Raw genomic sequence first — 20,957 nt, 5'->3', positions numbered from 1 at the left:
ATTGACTTATTTTTGAAGACAGTGGTCAAAGTACAGAATCCTACAGGGCACATCTTATCTTTGTGGCTTTTAAGCATCACGATCTAAATACTCATTAAAATATAACGTAATATTGGCTCTATCGTCCCAAATGAATTACAGCATTTGAAGAAATGAAAAGTTGCTTTAGAGCAGAGAGCTTACATGAGACCTTATTATATTAGGGGAGGAAGTCATATCTGTAGATAACGGGATATCTGTTCTACAGATTATTATTATTATATGAGAACAAGAAATTCTGCAACAGTCGGGGTAAGCAGGATGGATTATTGCAGGTGGTGCATAATTTCAGAATTAACTGTCACCACAGCAGAAAAAACTGGAGCTGAACACTCGAACTCCTCACACCAGAATCAAAAGCCAGCCACTGAAGAAAGAATAAACAATACTAAAGACTGTACTTTAAAAGCAGATTATTCCAGCGCTGCTGCTGCTGATGCTGTTGCCCTGAATTATTTCTCAACACTGACCTGATGTCAAGGACTATATAATTGATTAATCCAGAAGCTGTTATATTTCTTGGCTGGGTCCCTGTAGATATGCGATATCAGTTTTTGGATGAAGCACATTAGATACAAAGTGCAAGAGATTTTTTTTCTTTTTTACTGGAACAGACAGGAAATTATATTTAATTTGTTGAAGTCAAAAGAGGTAAAGCCAAAGAGCAAACATTAAAAAGCATGACTTCAGCAGGATCATGAGCTCAGACATGACTTCACTGAAATCTTCAGGCTGAATTGCTGCACAATCAAAGCTAAAGATCTAAAACAACACATCCAGCATCCTATATGGTAATATGCCCCCATCGATATTACTATTTAAACTTCAAGTATCTTGTGCTATTTCATCTAAATGCCATTACATAGTAAACAGTAGAAATTTTTACACTGTGATTTTGGTGGTTTACCTTCTCCACGGGTGGGCTCACATTTTCAGCTGTTTGCCAGCAGCTTTACTTTAGTCATGTGTCCTGCTGGTTCTGGCTTGGTGAGTATCTCTGCAGTGCCAAGTGCAGAGGATTTACCTGAGCGCTTTCTTGGACAGATGGCTGCCTCTGTAACCTGTTACACAATGCAACCCACAGCTGCCCGTGTTTGGAGTCATGTCATGACATATTGAGCACTTTTCAGTGCAGCAGGTTCAGTTCAGTTTTTTTTAAAGGTCTGATGTTGGTGATTTGGTTGCAGCATTGATACAGAGCACATTCCAGTTCACGAGAATAAAAGAATAAATACAATATTGTGGAAAAGTCAAAAGTGGTATAAGTCTTTAAATCTTGCTTCCAAGGATTCTGAAAGCAAGATATAAGCTGATGTTTTCGGACATCAGCCGCCTTTTCATCCATTTTCAGTCACGCACTGTTTTTTTTTTCCTTTGTTAAGCTCCTTAACACGGACCTATGCATCGTTCAAGCAAGAAAAAGGAATCTAACTCAAGGGATGAACCAGTGTTGTGTCTACACATGGTGAACAACTTAGATAAGTCAGTCATGGATTGGCCTGGACTTCATTACTGAACAAGTGTGGGATCATCTTGACAAAGAAACGGAGACGGCAGCATCCAAGGAAGAGCTTTGAGTCTCCGACAGGAAACTATAGGCTGTGCTGAAGAACTCAGTCATAACAAATACTGACTTTCAAGTTCAATATAATTATTAGAACGTTTTCTTGTCTATTTTATTTCAATGTATGTTTGCACGTTTCAATAAATCGTTGCACATATTTCCCATTTTCCCAGCAAAATATAAAGGAATATAGCGCAAGACTTTTGCACAATACTGTACATAGATTACATATGTGTTAAATCTTAGATCTTAGGAAAATGATTCGCAGCTCTGAATAGTTCCCGACTGCGTTTAAACAAGCGAGTTGAACTCTGTATGTGGAGGGCAAGACATCTCGAATGATGTAAGGCCGGTGCAACTTCTTTTGCAAGAGTTGCTTTTGGCATCAGTCAATACCTACGACCCTGATATAAAGTAAGCAGCTTTATTAAAATAAATAAAAATTAAAAATCATCTTAAATATAGTAAAACTAACGCAAAAGCATAATGATTTTAAGGTTTATAGCTATGAACAAATAATTTTAATAAAAGTTTAATTCGATTAAAAACAGACTTCCTTTCTCAAAAAAACAACAAAAAACAAAAACAAAACACTTTTTTTAAATAAGGAGAAAGGGACCGTTTATTACTTGGCTTCTAGCCATAAAACAGCTGGACACATGTTTGCACACAGCTCCTCTGTCCCATGAGGCATGCTGAAGAGCTGTGGCACGAATGGTCAATACATGTTTTGAACAGGTCGCTGACCCACGTGACTGGCCTCATAAATACAGAGAGAGCAGCACAGCGGCAGCACTGCTCCTCCACGTTACCTGCAGTCTTGCCTCCGCTTTGGTGTCCGCAGACTCCCGCAGTACCTCCTGCCTCCTCGCTCCTCCCCGCGCTGATTAAATGCCCGCTGGACTCTTCAGTCAGCTGCTGTTAAACGCAGTCATGACAGCGGAGCTGTAAGCTCGGAGCTCCTGATGTTTTAACTTATTTTATTATTGTTTAAAAAATAATTTTAAAGGCTTTTCGGGCACTTTGATCAGCCAACAAAAAGACTGAGCTATGAAAACCATACTTGCTGCATACTCGGGATTCATCAAAGGTAAGATGGTTATTTGGGGTCTTCAAAAGTGTCCCAAGGGCGTGAAGGAGCGAAACGAATAGGAACGCAAACAAGCCTGGAGTTTTGTTTTAATGCATGCAAAACAAAACGGGAGTTTAATACTTACTATGATAACAGAAATGAAATTAATAGGATATTGCTATGCTCAATCATCCTGGTAAATCAATCTCCAAAAGTTGATTCTGTTCATCTGGACACAGTGGGAGAAGCTCAAAATACTGTCTAAGAATTTTGCTATTATGTATTTTGCTAATCACTGTGTTTGATTTGTGTTCTGTGAATACTTATAACACGCTTCCACTCTGAATGGTCTTTGGTTGAGAGGAATTAAACTCGGGCTTTTAACCTAAACCACACAGTGACAGCTGCAAGTTAGCTCAAAGTTGATGGAATAATGACACACGGATGTAAGTGACCATACCTCTCATAATCGCATGCTTTCTGCATGCATCTTGCTTATAATTTGTGGGGTTATTGTGGGAATGGGGGTGGAGGAGTGGTAGTGGGGGGTTCCCTGTTGTGTCACTGTATCCAAACATGCCATTTGGTTTCTGTGTATCAAATATGATTCATAGCTTAAATGAACACTAGAAACTATACAAACACAAGCTGATGTATATATGTGGGCCTGTTATTGTGTTAATTACAAAACGTTGTGCTGTTTGCATTTAGAGGCCCCCCTGTTGTGCCCCCTGTTCTCCAGGGGATCACACTGTTTGTTTGGTTTCAGCTTTTACCCACCAGTTTGATCTAGCGCTAAGCAGGCTGGTTTAACCATCACTGCTGAATTCCAGCCAACTTCTCTGCCACACATTTAAGCTGTGATAGTCTCAAGGACTCATAGCATCATAGTTTGCAGGCATTACCAGCCGAGCCCCGGTACCAGGTTATTTTCAGTGAGGACAGATGGGATTAGAGGACAGCGTTTTCCTGGAGTGCGAGAGCTTCTTATTGGCTCGCTGTGACATGGCCTCGACTCACGTTAGTTGCTTCTTAATGTTGCTTTGCGCTTCTTTCTCACACGTAGCCGCGTGGGTTCACTCTTTCAGCCTGGTGAGTAGCTGAGGCTGTGTAGTTTTGGACTCGCTGGAAATGTACTGTATTATTGATGTAGGACGTTCTGGAGTAAATCATTAACTCTTTGTTTTGATTGATGTCCACCTTTGGCTTTGTTTAACTCAAATCAACTCTAGGCAAGAATTTCTTCTGGGAAATGTTGACTAGATTTTTCTTTTTTTTTTTTGCATGATCTTTATCTCTTCCTGCTGTTTTTATACCTGATCCATTGATTTGTTTTTGTCTCAAGGCACTGGCTCCAGCATCCTCTCTGCTCTGCAGGACCTCCCCTCAGGGTTATGGCCCTGCACATCCAAGATGGAGAAGCATCTGCAGGTGATCTCTGTGATGCAGTGGGTCATCTCCTTCTTAGCCTTGGGTGAGTGAGAGAGTTGGCTTATTAGTGTCACAAGTAAAGGAGGTCAGATCAGTCTTTAAAGTGAACACACACTCGTTGATGGCTTGTTGGCCTTCTTTCGTGTGATTACACCCTGATGATGGATTACCTTAACCCTTTGTGATGAATTCAGGTTTAACTTTAGTGACTATTTCCCCGTCTCCCCCCAGGTGCTGCCTGCACTGCATTACTGATCTACATCTTCTGCACTGACTGCTGGCTGATTGCTGCCATTTATATAGCCTGGCTTATTTTTGACTGGAACACCCCAAAACAAGGCAAGCCACGAAAGATGTCAATTTAAAAAAAACAAACTGTTACCTAATGGTTTGAGTTTTGGCTGCACCGGACTATAGGTCTTAATGAGAGACTTTCTGGCACTGTGAACTAGTGTGGCGGTTTAACTAAAATAATTGCTTATAATTCTTGATTTTATTTTTATGATTTCATTTATTTGAAGTAACCAAAATGAGATTTGTGAAATGACAATGTTGAGATTTTAGGCACGTTTGATGAGGATTTCTGCATCCGGTGATAGAAAAGCTTTAGACTAATGCTATTTCCTCTGCCTTTTATTTTATTTTAATAAGCTTTACAAGTTCACAAATTGTTTTCATTAGTTAATTTTTTTTTTCAAAAGTTTAGTTTTTATTTTCATTTTGGTTAACTACATTTTTCCACATCTAGTTTTAATTTTTAGTTTAGTTTTTGTTAACTATAATAACCTTGAGTCTTAGACAAAGAATTGCCCACCTGTTGGTGCCAAATTCTTTGAAATGACAGTTTAATCCGGCTAAAGAGTTTCTTTTTCTTTTTCATCATTTTAAAAATTTGTACTTTAGCTAACATGCTATAGATTGGCATGTTAGCTAAAGTATAGCATGCTAAAATGCTATACATTAGCATGTTAGACTACTGGCTTAGCTTGTGTTAGCATGCTATATGTTAGCATGCTAAAATGCTATACATTAGCATGTTAGACTATTGGCTTAGCTTGTGTTAGCATGCTGGTTTAGCTCAGCACAGTGCTCTGCCGTGTACAGCCTTACTGTACCCCTAACATGGCAGCACATGTAAACGTAGAGCTCAAGGGAATTTTGGGTAGTGCGGAAACTTATTATTCAGGCATGTTCGGTTCATTTCTCAGCATCTTAATGAGAGGACAGTTGTTCGGATTATTTTGACTGGGTAATATTTGAAGACGTCACTCTGCACTTCCGGGCAAAACTAATTAAATGACAGATTAATAAACTGTATAATAAAAAAACTAAGGTTGAATTGTTACGAAAAATTACGGTTAGTTCTATTTTTGTGCGCATGCTCTGAGTGACTCATGTGTAACTTTCTCCTCAGGTGGCAGGAGGTCCTCCTGGGTGAGGAACTGGACAGTGTGGACGTATTTCCGAGACTACTTTCCAATCAGGGTGGGTGAATGTGTCCTCTTTGTGATGCTCCCTTGCTGATGTGTCCTCTTTGTGATGCTCCCTTGCTGATGCACTCATCTGTAATATAGGGAAATCTGGAGCTTTGCAGAGCGATGGTGGTGCCAGGACTCCAGGAAATGGGTCCTCAACATCTCTCTTATGTCAGATGAAGCTGCTCCTGTGTGAAATGTGTTTAGTTGTGCACGTTTAACATTACAGATAGGCTTATCGGGGCTGCATTGAGCCATCTGCTCTATACTCTTACTTGTCCTGTGTTGATTAAGATGAGGGTATGATGTTGGCTTCAGACTTTGCCCCAGTTGAAGGTCTAAGAAGCAGTGCTAAGCTTTTCTCTCATCAGGTACTCCGCAGTGTAGGGGACAATAAAATCCTTGGTCAGGCTAAAGGGCTTTGTGTTGGATGGTACAGATGTTTAGTAGCTGTTCCTCACTATACTGTCACACAAGAAGTCAAAAGTCACGGTTAAAGCATGCTTAAAGGGACGATAGCTGTCTTCTTACACATTACACAGTAGTCATAAAAATACAGGGCCAACGTTCCACTCTCTAACATCCAGGAGCAATATATATTTACTTATTTAATTTATTTATTAAACAAATATGTTGAAGTCGGTCAGATCTTGCGAACAAAGAGCGCTAAATCCAGGGTGATGAACCAAGCATTCATTCTTTGTCATCTAGATGCTTCACTGTAGTTGGGCCTTTCTCATTGATGTCACCACCTCTTGTTTAACACAGATGAAGCCACTGTATTAGTTATTCGCTCATGTGAAGCTGTTCACATGAGCTCACAGTCAAAGTGAGGGATTTACTGTTTTTTGTACTTCAAAATATCCTGAAATTATCTACAAACACATGAGTTAGTCACAGGGCGAGTATTGATGATTTATGAGTTGGAAACAACCGGTCAAAGTCCGAGCCAACACTGAAGTTGAGGTGAGGACCGAAGGAAGTCCGAAGTGAGACTTGTTATGAAATGTGTTGCACGGATAGATGTGCAAGTCTGCTTCAATACTAGAATCAGGTACTCTTTTATATTACTGCTGCTCCTTCTTGAAACGAGTGACTCTCTTCTTCCTCCTTCTCTTTTCTTCTGCTTGGATCTGTACGAGGGGTTAAGTGCTGTGTTTGCTGCCCTAGTCCCACTGTAATCCTCCACATATGCCAGGTGGTCTCCTGCGCTGCCATGGAGAGCTTGAATGGGTTCTCCTGTGCTAATGTGATTACACAACTGTTATTTTGGACTAGCTACTAATGGAGCTTTGTTTACACATTGTGATGGATCCAAGTCTGCGCTGCACATCAGAGCACACTTTTCTTATGGGCCATGTTCACCTTTACAGCTTTATTGTGCAATGATGGGTTTGATAATAATGCTGACACATCACTGCTGTCAGCCTGAACAGGTGCACACTGGATCCTAATTTTATGATTGTATGTGCTGTCTGGCTGATAAGAGTGTCCTAGTTTTACTGTGTGTGTGTGTGTGTGTGTGTGTGTGTGTGTGTGTGTGTGTGTGTGTGTGTGTGTGTGTGTGTAATGAATAATGGCTGTCTACACATCCACGTTCACATGTAGTGTTAAAAAATATACCTACAACAATGTTTACTATCGCCTGTCAGTGCGCCCGAGGGTGGCTGTGGCTACAATGTAGCTGCCATCAGCAGTGTGTGAATGGGTGGATGACTGGATGAGTAAAGCACTATACAAATACAGGCCATTTACCATATTGAAAATCACTAAAGTATACAGCTATAATCGTATATTGTTAACATTGTTACTGGAACCCATTTATGTTCTTCATATTTCAGGACTTTGCTTTACTGTCTTGGATTCTCATTCATGAATTGCTTTGTGTATAATTGAACTATCTTTGTTTTTTTTTTTTCCTTCATTCACAAACAAAAAGCTAGTAAAAATTACAGTTCAGATGATGTCACAAGCTTCTTTTTACAGGATGCTTCTGCTGAACAGAAATATGGTTGGTGATTAAAGTTTGATAAAAGAGAAGCTAGTTCCTAAACTGTGGAGTAATCAGGCCGTGATCTTTGGAAACATGCGCTGCTGGTGAATGCTTCAATTTAAATTTTTCATTTTGAGCTTCGAGCACCTCGAGCCAAATGCCATTTAGTTCACATCGCAGTGGTCTAGAATAAAGGTGCCCAGGGTGAATCTGACCCTTGTAAGCTATTAGACATCACAAATTCTTGAACACACCATTTCAGGCTAGCATTCTTGCTATTGTGGCGCTGAACATTGGTCTCATTTCAGTATTTTTATTTTTTTTTTTGAGGGGAGGGGGTTCCACCTTTAATCACATTTATCATGCAGTGGCTTTAGTTTTCGTCTAAAGTCTGTTTCAGTTTTTGCACCTTATCCGTTTGATGCATGATAAAAGCAGAAAAAATAAATCCATGTTCATCAAACTTTTGTCCTCGTCTGAGAATCGGTCTGACACTGTTTATCCACTCTTTGTCCTTTTTGTCCTGCAGCTAATTAAAACTCACGACCTGCTGCCCAGCCGGAACTACATCTTTGGCTACCATCCCCACGGCATCTTTTGTTTTGGTGGTTTCTGCAACTTTGGGACTGAGGCCACAGGCTTCTCTAAGAAATTCCCTGGCATCAAGCCTTCCCTTGCAACCCTAGCAGGAAACTTTCGTTTTCCCATCCTGCGAGACTATCTGATGTCTGGAGGTGAGATTTGACTGAAGAAGCCAGAAATTCTTGTTTGAATTCTTAAAATGTCAAAATAAGTGATAACTAGCGCTGGGAGAGCTGACCTTTGTCCTGCTGCGGCTTCAGTTGACATCGATCGACTGATTCTGAGCTTCATCTGTTTGGAGGGCCTGTTTGCTCTTCAGGCTTCATCCTTGCCCCTTACATGTGGAATAAGTTCTTGTTTTCTTTTTTGAATGTTTAACATTTCTTCTGCATATTGGTGGATTTTGCCTAATGCACAATATGGTATAGAAAGCATACAGAAGGCTGGTGTGTAACTCGTACAGAGACCTAAAACTCAGTGAATCTGAGTTGTAATGAGCAGTTTACCTACATTTTGCCCCCCCCACAGGTATCTGCCCTGTGAACAGGAACTCCATCGACTACCTGTTGTCACAGAATGGGACGGGAAATGCTGTGATTATCGTTGTCGGAGGGGCAGCCGAGTCTCTGCAGTGCACACCCGGCTTGAATTCTGTCACCCTGAAGAATCGTAAAGGCTTCGTTAGGCTAGCGCTGCGGAAAGGGTGAGTCGGCTGCGCATTTTCAGACACGAGCACGTGTGGTTTTCACTGACCCGCACAATATGTTGTTGAATGGGAAAATGTCATTCCCTGAGCTGCGGCACCTCACGGGAATAACAAAATCCTAGATTATTATACCCAGAAAGGCCACATGCTTGCAAAGAGAGAGCTGCTAAATCATTCTATGAATGTGCAGTGTTGTCCCTGCTCAGCTCCTCGTGACATATAGTTCACTTTCAGGGGCTGGGCAGTTTGAGCTCCCCCCCCTTGGCTATGCGTTAATGAGACAGACTGCAGCGTGAAGGGCCCTCGGTTTGTCTCACCAGCCCAAACAAGCCCATTCCTTCACAAATACAGCCGAGGATTATCATATCAGTGGGTGCACCCTATCCAAAGAAGCTTAGAACGCGCTGGAAAAGACACGCAGTTATGCAGACCTTTATTCGTTACAATTAGGCTAGCACAGCAGCTGATGTAAGCCTCAAATGTGAATTTGGGTCACTTTGGATTGATTTTGTGGAACTTCTAAGGCTTTGTTTCAGTGCTTATGAAATAGAGACGATGTTGCAACCAGCTGAATGATGTGTTGTGTCGTCACAAAACAAGTGTCCGCTCTAACAAATATATTTATTGTTTATTTTTGGTCAAAGGGATTGATGCTCTGATTGTTTCTTCTAAAATACTGGATGGAAAACCAGATTTAATCTTTCACAAACAGCTGGAAAAAAATCTCTCTAAAAACGACTGATTCTGTGGTCTAAAAACGGCCCCTGCAAACATTCAGACTCTAGCTTAGTTACAGATCAGGGTGGATTTAAGAAATTTCCCGATCACATAACACCTTCCACAGTTGTTATACAAAAACGTGGCTGCTCCTCCCCACAGGGACATTGAATGCTTTTCACAAACTGTCCGTGTTCCTTGCACCGATTCCTGATGATCTGCACGTTGCACCATAAATCCAAACCTGTTGGCTATTTTTGAATATTTGGTAAACTGAAGCTGGCCGTTCAGGCAAGTAGAGACATGTAAGGAACGTGGTGGTTATCACACGTGTGCAACGCTTCAAACTCTGTTCTTATTACTGCTTTTAAAACCAGGAGATTTACAGATAGGATTATAATATAACCATAAAACCACATTTCTGGTCATGTGAACAACAACTGCAAAGCTTCAGCAAGAGGACAGTGAACAAATATTTGTTTATTAACTGACATTTTTCTCAAATAAGTCTCAATGACCTTTTATGTGTTCTAGATGTTTCGCATAGATGTGTTGTTCTTTTTCACGGTCGGGCAGGTGTGTTGAGTCACTTGCTTTGTTCCCTCAGGGCTGATCTGGTTCCAGTCTATTCCTTCGGCGAGAACGACGCCTACAAGCAGGTGATCTTCGACGAGGGGACCGTCTGGAGGTCTCTGCAAAAGAAGTTACAGAAGATGTTGGGCTTTGCCCCGTGCCTTTTCTTTGGAAGCTCCTGGGGCATTGTGCCTTTTTCCAAGCCCATCACTACCATAGGCAAGTTTGTCTCGTGTTTGCTTTGACTGTACGGTACAGATTAGTTTTCTCTGACCTCGACATGGCTGTGTTACTAAAGTTTTTGTAGGACAGTGACCAACCAAACAGTTCATAGGACACAGTCAATATTTGCTCAACTGTTTGTTTTAACTGTTTGTCTCCTGTGTTCTTTTTCTTTTTTAATAGTTGGGGAGCCAATCACTGTGCCAAAAATTGAGGATGCATCAGAGGAAGCGGTGGATCTCTACCATGCAATGTACATCAAGTCCCTCCAGTGCCTTTTTGACAAGTACAAGACCCGCTTTGGTCTGAAAGAGAGTGACATCCTGCACATCCACTAGGAAGATGACGGGTTGCTGCTGATGGCCCGAACTGTGCATCTCCAAACCCCTCGCCTCGTCTTCGTTTCGTCACCGCACCTGGGTGCCTAGATTATCTCTGGACTGCAGATGACACATTTTGCATGTTTACTGAAGAAACCTTTGCTCACTGCGCCATCTCACACACACGCATAGTGCTTTCTCAGGCAATGGCAGGTTTAATGAATGGTGGCCTTTCCCAGCTGCTCTTGTCTGGTTGCCCACAGTGCCTCATCAGTGCCTTTTTTTCCCCTCCCAGTTTTCTTTTAAAACTTGGGCGTCACGTTTTAACTGCTTCTTTCAGGCAGTGGTCGCTAAGCTCCACTAGATGGAGCCAGAAGGTAACTTGCAGGACTTGAGCTCCTGAGCTCCTTTACAACTCTACACACTGAACGCACAAACAATGCAAATGAAAGGTACCACTTTATCACTGGGTAGTGCCCAAAGATTAATCGAGCCAAAGACATATGATGTCCACAGACATGTGGTGATTCCTGCTGGTTAAAGGCCGAAAGTGAAGGAATTCTACCAGGTATGGTGAATGCACAAACGCATAAGACTGTAGAAAAGCCTTACAGTGTTAATTGAATTCTGTAGCAAGGAAATGCCTATTTTAGTGCATTTGTCTCAACAAATATTTCTGGTGCACTTTTGATGTTTTACATCACCCTCTGAGGTTTTAGTCTCAAAGATTTTTTTTCCCTCCCCCAAGACAGGCACTGCTCTGCTTGGCTTATTTCTTTTTCTTTTTTATGTTCATACTGGTGACAGGGTTTCTATCTGGGTGGATACATTTAATGTATGCAGTGTAAACTACGTGATTTCTTGTAACTTAAGTGTCTTGGAAGGTTTTGAGCTGTAGTTGAAAAGGATAAAATGGTTTTGTGGGTGAAAATCCTGATGTTTGCGGGTGAAGATGGATGGATGGAATCCTGATGTTTGATGATTCCAGTTTACAGTGAGTTTTATAAAAAATCTTTCAGGGGAATCATTTAAAATAAGCAAGCGTGTGTCATGTCGATGGGAATAAAGTGTAACAGAATTGGCTGAATTTACAGATGCAATTTTCACTGGTTTGAGCATTGTGACGACTACTATGGAGCAGTGTAATACCTGTGCAATGGATTTGCAAGCAATAAGCAGCGAGACTTGTCTGTGTGATGAGTTGCATAATCTTTCTGCTGATGTTTAAATTAAACTTTTGTAAGTTTTCAGAAAAAAAGTGTGGTGTGTCTTTGAAGTCTTTCCCACATTTATGTCAATGTTTTACTGAATCTGAGTCTTATGTATGTGCTGTGTAGGGAGCACGCCCACCAAATATATGCTTTGTTTTGAACAGTATTTGGCTGGAGAGTATTTAATATTATCCACAATTCTCTTATCAGCAAAAACTTTCAAAGTCCAGCTGGGCCATACAGTATACCTCTGAAACCACAATTTACCTCTATGGGGGGAAAAAACCTCCCTTTCATCCCTCCCTGCAGGTGATATAGATGTGATCCTCAAGCTCGCGTTCTCTACCAGAGACCTGGGAGTTCAGGGCTCTGTGCCGTACTTTGTCTGTTCCTCTGGACCGACACCTCTGATGTTATACCTGGAGTTTTCTGGAGCCACTCTTCCAATTTCAGGGTTACAGCTCCTACTGCTGCTAATTACCACTGGGACCATTTTAAACTTTAGCTTCCACATCTGCTGGTGCTATGCAAATAAAACTGAACTGAATATTTTTGAGGATTATTCCACCCCATTTAAAAACAATCAACATGAAAAGTGACCGTGTAAATGTTAATTGTATGTTTTCCATTTTATGCACTAACCATATACACTCTTGTGTATGTCATGTTTTGAAATTGTTAAACCTACAACGGAATGATAAACATTGTATCTACTGCTTATGGAGTCGTTGCCTTGTTTTCAGAAGTGAAACTGAAAATGTTTGAGGAATAAAGCCTGTGCGCAAAGTTCATTTAAGGTTTTCCATTATTCAGTTTCTGTTAGTTATACTTGTTCTTATGACCTTTTTTTAGTGTGGTCATTAGTTAATTTGACTTTAGTCTCAGAAAGCCTTAATAAAAAGAGGAAGTACTCTGGCTCCTTTTATCAGCTGGAAAAAAAATATGACAGGAGCAACACATCTCAGTGCAAAATGCAATTATTTCACTTTATATGCCTTGTATTCCTATTTATCTGAATTACAACCTTGTTAATTATTATTATTATTTGCTACTGGTTCTCTTTTATATGACTTTATTAAAACATCTTCAACATTATTAAAAAACCCCAATAAGAACACATCAAGTGTATGACTAGTCCATCGAGAACGTCCATTTTTATTTTCCCTAAGTTCTTTTACATTTTAACGCTTTTTTGTCAAGGTGACAACGTGGATAGATAGGAGCTACTTTTGGTCGTTATCTGACTGCAGCCTTCAGTCTCCTGGCTCTGTAGAAGCGCAACTATTTAATGTGGCTGATACAGCCCCCTAGTGGTTGCTTAATGTTCTGCAGTCAGTGTGAATGAAGCTGAAATAACTGACTGTGCTGCTCACATGTAGGTGGTGGATTTACAAGTCATCGTACTTAAAGATGAATTTCAACTTTACACTACTGACTTACACGCAAAACACAAGACCATGCAACGTTAAGAGAGGCCTAACAAATATAACATCGACTAATTTGCTAATATGTTAAATATGTGTGTGTTTAAGTTTTACATTGCCTAAGCTACCCGCGTATTCTGCAGTTAGTTCCTGTCTCTAGTTGTGTATTCGTATTATACTGTCCGTGATTTGAAAGTTAGCGAAAAAAGTTCATCTCAGTTTGCATATACATTTTAAATGCTTTGGTCGCTGGCTGTCTTTGTACCAGTAGAGATTATGAGATCAGTGCTACCGTTTAAACTGTCACCTGCATGTCACGCTGTACCATACAACTTCCTCATATTTTGCAGCTTTGACAGAATTCAACGGATGCTCGTCCCCTCCAGGGAGACAAACAGATGATACCGCCAATAGAAACGCGAATTTTCACGACCAGGCACCGCCTTTACGCGACGGATATTGGTTTGAGCCAATCAGCAACTGAAGTTCCGCGCCTCCTCTCCGTAGACCGATTTCCGAACGTAGCGAAATAGCCGAGAGTTTGTTTACGTCCTGTTGGTTAGCTGACAGCTGTTGTAGCGCTTTCCTCACAGAAACACTCGTGTCTGCATGTCTTTGTTAGTTTTCCGGAACTTCGTCAACTTTTAGCCAAGTGTCGTGAATGTCTGAGATGGGATGCTTTATTGAATGAGGGGCTGCTGCTAGATGCCGACAGGAGGATGAACTCCATCACCGGTCGGGTTCTTGCTATCCCCGCCGCCTCTGTCACCAACTCTGGAGCTTCAGCCTCTCGAGCCCTACATGTGGAGCTCACATCCCAGCAGGTAAATGCAAATCCCATGAGCTTTCGTTGTCATCACACTCATTCAGGTGAACTCGGGAAAACTTGGACCGGGCTCCCATATTGTGTTATGTACTAGTTTGTAACTGCTGCCCGGAGGTCCACAGCAGGCCTGGCATGCTAGCTAGCTAGCAGTTGCTAGCTTGCAGTTAGCTAGCCCGTTGGAAATAAATGGAAGCTGTCTGACTCGCCAGACACGCCGAAACCAGTTAGGTCGCAGTTTGGCTTTTGGAGCCTAGCCTTTTCATGGTACTGCCATATCGCATTATTTTTCTACATATTTATGTACAAAGCTAGTAATGCTTCTGCTAATGGTAACTTAACTTGGCGTCATGTCAGCACGCAGGTGACAGCTAAGTAAAATCAGCATACAGCGTGTCATTATTTTGACACTAAACGCTCTCGTACGGCTGCTTTAATGTGATTTGAAGCATTTCAAGACTGAATGCGTTATTGGTCCGTTCAACCCCGGGGATTAAGTGGAAGACTTTTAAATTCCGTGCTTTCATTCATTTGACATGTAGGCTTCTCTCGTTGTGATTACGTACCTTAAACCGGAACTAAGTCTCCTACCGACAAATCTCCGTCAGTGTTTACTGGCTGGGTATTATTTGTAGTAGAAAACATGTTGTTTTCAAATATCTTTATTAGGGTTGAGATAAATGACACTTCCTCGCTTCAGTGAGCCAGAGGTCTGTGTGCTGCAGGAACCTCTTGGACTTGTTTCAACTGTTATCCTGCTTCAGACCACTAAACTGAACATTAGGAACCAAAATATGGAGTTAACCTACAGCATAAAATGAATCCTCAAACTTAAATCTTCTACTACTACTTCATGGTAGTTAAACCTCGCAAATGTGTATTGACATTTGCAAATTCTTGGGATTCATAACGTGGGTGTCACTGATGCACCATTAGATTTTCTTTTCTCAGTGAAATGACAGACAGTATAATGTATTTACATCACTAAGTGTAACTCTTTTCTCCCCCAGATAGGTGCTGGATCGATTAGATGGACACTTTGATAATGCAATTTGGAATGATTCAAACTATGTCCTCATTTTAGTACTATCGACATATTCCAATCTTATCCTGTATACTGGGTATTTTTGTTTTTACTTTGGGAAACCACAAGTCTCTGATATGCAGTTTTTTGAGGGTGGTGCGTAAGTAAAATCTTTTACTTAAACTGCAGCTAAATACACACATTACTTGCTCTTTAAAGAATCAGTATACCAATTTGTTGTTTACGCTTATCTGTGAACTCTGGCCATGCAAATAGTTGGGTTTTTCTATCTCTTAATCGTGTGCAGTTACTGCATTACAGTGGAAACCAACTGGCTTTGTGTTTGGGCCATAAATTGCTAAAAAGCATCAGAGATTTCATTTAAAATACTTTTCCTTTGTATTTGTTTAATTAACATGGGTCCTCTTGTTTATCTGTGATCTCATTAAAAAACCTGATGATGACCTCTTAATGCAGGCTATATGCACATGCATTTTAACCACATGAGACCTAGATGGATAAATACCTTTGTCATGATGAGAAAATTGGATTGCAGAAACCACGTGGCATTTCCATACACCAACAAAGAACAAACACATCAGCATAAAAGCATACAATACATCAAGACCCTTTCATTGGACCTTACAGGATGATTTGTCCAAACTAGCTGGGAAACGTATGCGTTTCCCATGTTTAAAAATTGAACTGGTAAATGGACTGGTACTTGTATAGTGTCTTTCCACTCACTTTGAGCACTCAAAGCACTTTCTGCTACAAGCCTCATTCACCCAATCAAATGCATCCAAACCCTGTTTTTATCTATACCTAAACACTTTATGCACTCTTAACATTCACACACACCCTGATGGATGCATTGGGAACAACTTGGGGTTCAGTATATTTCAAAATATGAACTGCGGATTGATCCAACAACCTTGTTATTGGTACCCTCTACATCTGTTGCTACAAATGCTCTATTAAGTGCCGTGAGGAATAAATTACAGTTTGGCCTGTGTTTTGTAAGCACAGGGGGTAACGGCGCCACCCAGATGGTTTCACTTTAAAAGAAGAGGCAAATGGATGCCTCTCGTCACCCACAACAGTATTTGCCTAACATCTAACACCATAACTATGAATGCGTTCCTAACTCTGTAATGCAATTCACTTCATGCTGTTACTGTCTTTCTTGCAGATTTTTAGTGTTCCTCAGAGGGATTTCCAAACCAACAAAAGATTAAGAAAGTCAGAACACTTTCAGTAAAAGCACAGTAGAACATGTGGAGCATTTTAGAGCCCGCTTTGAAAGATACAAGTTTCCTTGAAAAGTTCTTTACATGTGGTCAAGAATAACCCCAAGGTACTGATATTCAGTAACAGACTGGATCAGCTGTTTGGTGATAGTGTGCTGGGATGATTGTTGCCCCCTGAAATCTTTGCTGCGTTGAGAACAAGGCCTGACCTCACAGCATTTAATGAAATGGTCCGGATCTGGTCCCTGCTGTTCCTTTCCATCATGTAAGAGATTCACTGAAGTGGTAGTAGTGTTTGTGCAGGAATTGGTGTACCGAATAAACAACACAAGAGAGAAAACACAGTCCTGAGGGGAGCCTGTGGAAGTTGTCAGTTTGTCTGAAAGTAAAGTTCCTACTCTGGTTTAACTACCAGGGAAATCCTTGATCTCGAAAGCTAAACAAGACGGAAGTGAAAATTCTGTTTCCCTTTTATCTGTTAAAATACTCAGTAAAACTGTTAAAAGTAGAGGTGGGAATCACCAGACACCCCACAATACAATATCATCACAATACTTGACTCACAATACGATATATTGGGATTATTACTTTTTTTTTAAACATGTTGTGATATGCTCTGTCAAGCTAAGTGTGTCCAGTGTTGCATGGTTTTCTTGGTTGCACTGATTTCATGTATGTTTGCTCAGCTAACCTTCCTGAAGGATGATGGTGCATGAGATTAACCCTCTTGTTTGTAGTATTCCCAGAGTATTTTATTTAAATAATACTGAGATTTGGCGTCTCTATATCAATAGAATAGAATACCATCCATCCATCCATCTTCATCCGCTTTGTCCGAGGCCGGGTCGCGGGGGCAGCAGCCTAAGCAAAGAGGCCCAGACCTCCCTCTCCCCAGCCACCTCCTCCAGCTTGTCCGGGGGAACACCAAGGCGTTCCCAGGCCAGCCGAGAGATATAATCTCTCCAGCGTGTCCTGGGTCTGCCCCGGGGCCTCCTCTCGGTGGGACATGCCTGGAACACCTTACCCAGGAGGCGCCCAGGGGGCATCCTTGTCAGATGCCCGAACCACCTCAGCTGGCTCCTTTCGATGTGGAGCAGCAGCGGCTCTACTCTGAGCCCCTCCCGGATGGCCGAACTTCTCACCCTATCTCTAAGGGAGAGGCCAGCCACCCTTCGGAGGAAGCTCATTTCTGCCGCTTGTATCCGCGATCTCGTTCTTTCGGTCACTACCCACAGCTCGTGGCCATAGGTGAGGGTAGGGACGTAGATCGACCGGTAAATTGAGAGCTTCGCTTTTACACTCAGCTCCCTCTTCACCACGACAGACCGGTGCAGCGTCCGCATTACTGCAGCTGCAGCCCCAATCCGTCTGTCGATCTCCGGCTCCCTTCTCCCATCACTCGCGAACAAGACCCCGAGATACTTGAACTCCTCCACTTGGGGCAGGAACTCATCCCCGACCCGGAGTGGGCACTCCACCCTTTTCCGGCTGAGAACCATGGCCTCGGATTTGGAGGTGCTGATCCTCATTCCCGCTGCTTCACACTCGGCCGCGAACCATTCCAGTGCGAGCTGGAGGCCTTCACCCGATGAAGCCAACAGAACCACATCATCTGCAAAAATCAGAGATGAGATTCTGAGGCCACCAAAGCGAAAGCCCTCCGGCACTTGGCTGCGCCTAGAAATCCTGTCCATAAGAATTATGAACAGAACCGGAGACAAAGGGCAGCCCTGGCGGAGCCCATCACCCACCAGGAACGAGTCCGACTTATTGCCGGCAATGCGAACCAAGCTCTTACAACGGTTGTATAGGGATCGAATGGCCCGTAGCAATGGGCCAGACACCCCATCAATAGAATACCTCCATGCTATATATCACAATCTGGTTTTTAAGTGATGATGTGATGAATCCTGCTTCTGGGTCCAAACTACTCTGTGTTTAATAAGTCTGTTGTGTTTTAAACATGTTTTAATGCTTTGTATCTTGTTCTATTTAATCTGAACAAGCCCCTTAAAACAGTCAGTGATCACTGTCGGCGTCTTTCGGTTTTTATTACCACTGTTACTTTTAAAGCTCAGTTTTTAAAACCTTACGATGTAACTCCAGCCCATGCAGCAGTATATTAATGACTAACCTGGTATTGTGGATGGATTATCTCAGTTGTTCTCCTGACTGAAGTTTAGCCCATTTATAAAATCTGGACTTGGAAACGGCTAATGACGTCAGACTTAAAGACCAATTTTCATCAATTAAAGATCAATTTTTTTAACCCAACTCGTAGTTAAAAGGCGGGGAAATGGCCACAAATACAAGTAGCGTGTGCAATACGTAAAATAGTTCAATAAATCACCCTCATACGGTGTTGGTAGGCAAATTGCAGCGGTCTCTTTGATGCCAATTTTATGATCCCATGTACAAGACCAGTGATGCAAGGTCAGGTCTAAAGTCTTTGGGACCTGAAGGTCTAGGAGATTTAGGAACAGGAACAATTATGGATACTTTCCAAATTTTAATATTTAGTATCACAAGACTGAGATGATCTAAAAATCTTCAGATTCGACCATGCAGGTCAAGCGAAGCCTATCCCCTATCCTTATGTGGGGCATTAGTTGTTATAGTAATGCATCTCTGGGCTTTCTTGATGACAAAGTGCCTTCTGTCTTTTAACTGTACTTGTACTTGTCTGCCATAATCAGTCTTTTAATGTCTTTAAAGGTCCCTTCCGGCTGTATCATTGTGGCTCCTGAAAGCATTTTTGTCTTATAAGGTCTTTGAACTTGTTTGACACCCAAGGGTTGTCATTCGCATCATTTAATCTTTTTGGTTGGGACCACAGAGTCCACACAGAAATGAATATAATCAGTCACATGTGTAGTGTGATCATTAATGTCAGCACTCTCAAAGACCTCCCATACAGTGCAGTCAAAGCAGCCCGGCCACACATTGTCATGTCAGTGTAGGGTCTTTCTTCTGTCTCAGTAGCCTCTCGTAGACAGGATAAACCACACTACGATCAGACGCCCCTAGAAGAGGAATCGGTGTCGGCATCTTTGACAGTTCCATAGCACCAGAATCTTCTATTTCCTGGTGGGACAGTCGACCTATTGGTGGCATGAGTGAAACTTACTTTATTGGTACGCTAATGTGAAATTGTAATGGGACATTATTTAAATTCTTAAATGTGCACCAATCTTTCCAGTTTAGAAGGGAGTTTGAAACTCTCTGACCTTACTGGTTTACTTGTTTACTGAGTAAACACTGACTCACTTTACAGGTTATAATCAGTGCTAATCTCAGGCTAGATAATACATGTTTTAACTGAGCAGTTTTGAATACTTTGAGTACTCCACAAACTCTGTGTGTGTGTGTGTGTGTGTGTGTGTGTGTGTGTGTGTGTACTATAATTGTGAAAAGCAAACGACAAGCATGCACTTTGACCTGATGCACTGTTTTCGGGGTTGACTACTGTGGACTAAGTGAAAACTGTCGCTTTATCTCTGGGCCATAACCTGAGATTCAGCTCTCATCAGCAGCTATGATCCATGACATAAATTCAGGGGAGTTTGAGGTCCATGAATCCACCTTACATGCATTTGCATCCCACTCGGTACACATGGGCAAAACTGGTACTTGGGAGTTTAAATTAGCAGCAGTCCAGAAACTGGTCCAGTAGTGCATGACAAGAAAACTTTGAAGGGAAAATTGAATTTAGTTAAGTCATTTTAGATTTATATGGCACGTAGATTCTAGGAACTTTTCGGTCACACTTTTTTATGTGTGTGACCAAAAGGTCCCTTGCGTGTAGTTAATAAGAGGAGATAATCCACTTCAGATGACTGGAAATACTGAGTTTGGTTTATGTGTGGGAGTTGTCTCAGTATGCAGTACACATGATACCAATTTGCTTGCTGTGAAATAACTTGACACTTATTTGCACTACCCTCTCATGCATAAATGTCACATTACATAAACTTCTTGGGCAATCAGAAGAGCTTTTAGGACCATTTGTCCTGTCCCACTTATTCGAACATTTGCATTCTCACCTATACGTGTCTGGGTTTAGTTTTCAGTGCTGCAGTTCATATATGAAAAAAGCTTACGTTTATTTTTAAATGCATGAGAGTGGGGATTTGTTGGAAGCCTCTTGCATAAAGTTGGCATCAGTTTTAACTGTCTGTACTTAATAAACTGGCATTCAAGTGCGTTTTCTTATCAGGGCTACCTGTCGTATCTGCTTTAGTTTGGTCAGTCCACTCTGTAAAACAGGGGTGGGCAACTCCAGGTCTCGAGGGCCGGTGTCCTGCAGGTTTTAGATCTCACCCTGGGTCAACACACCTGAATCAAATGATGAGTTCATCACCAGACCTCTGGAGAACTTCAAAACATGTTGTGGAGGTAATTTAGCCGTTTGAATCAGCTGTGTTGGATCAAATACCCATCTAAAACCTGCAGGACGCCGGCCCTCGAGGCCTGGAGTTACCCACGCCTGATCCAAAATAATGTCTGCATGCTCATGAATAACAGAAGGCTT

At 41.7% G+C, this 20,957-nt stretch overlaps 2 protein-coding genes across 3 annotated transcripts in view; both read left to right on the top strand.

Moving 5' to 3' along the window:
• Positions 1–2,394: 2,394 nt before the first annotated feature.
• dgat2 (diacylglycerol O-acyltransferase 2) lies at positions 2,395–12,071 on the top strand. Its single transcript, XM_005926786.3, has 8 exons — positions 2,395–2,693; positions 4,021–4,149; positions 4,338–4,445; positions 5,521–5,591; positions 8,104–8,308; positions 8,685–8,859; positions 10,187–10,371; positions 10,558–12,071. Exons 1-8 carry the CDS (start codon positions 2,654–2,656, stop codon positions 10,710–10,712), a joined length of 1,068 nt encoding a protein of 355 aa, XP_005926848.1. The 5' UTR covers positions 2,395–2,653; the 3' UTR covers positions 10,713–12,071.
• Positions 12,072–13,807: 1,736 nt separating this feature from the next.
• uvrag (UV radiation resistance associated gene) overlaps positions 13,808–20,957 on the top strand; it is a 103,775-nt gene continuing 96,625 nt past the window's right edge. Inside the window, exon 1 of one of the 2 annotated variants that reach the window (XM_005926785.3) lies at positions 13,808–14,153. In XM_005926785.3, coding sequence (XP_005926847.1) covers positions 14,049–14,153 — 105 coding nt within the window. In that variant the 5' untranslated portion in view covers positions 13,808–14,048. The remainder of the gene's footprint in view (positions 14,154–20,957) is intronic. The other variant, XM_042218834.1, reaches the window with a different exon arrangement.

The sequence above is a fragment of the Haplochromis burtoni genome, unplaced genomic scaffold (assembly GCF_018398535.1).
Source record: "Haplochromis burtoni strain Fernald_Lab_line unplaced genomic scaffold, NCSU_Asbu1 Contig_24, whole genome shotgun sequence".
NCBI classification, from domain to species: domain Eukaryota; kingdom Metazoa; phylum Chordata; class Actinopteri; order Cichliformes; family Cichlidae; genus Haplochromis; species Haplochromis burtoni.
This window is presented reverse-complemented; position numbering and strand designations above follow the sequence as displayed.

What these genes read in the sequence shown, in the direction of transcription:
- dgat2 (XM_005926786.3), top strand. Translation starts at nt 2,654, where the DNA reads ATGAAAACCATACTTGCTGCATACTCGGGATTCATCAAAG. An exon ending in AGACTATCTGATGTCTGGAG is followed by an intron (nt 8,309 to 8,684) that starts GTGAGATTTGAC and finishes CCCCCCCCACAG; the next exon opens with GTATCTGCCCTGTGAACAGG. An exon ending in CAAGCCCATCACTACCATAG is followed by an intron (nt 10,372 to 10,557) that starts GCAAGTTTGTCT and finishes CTTTTTTAATAG; the next exon opens with TTGGGGAGCCAATCACTGTG.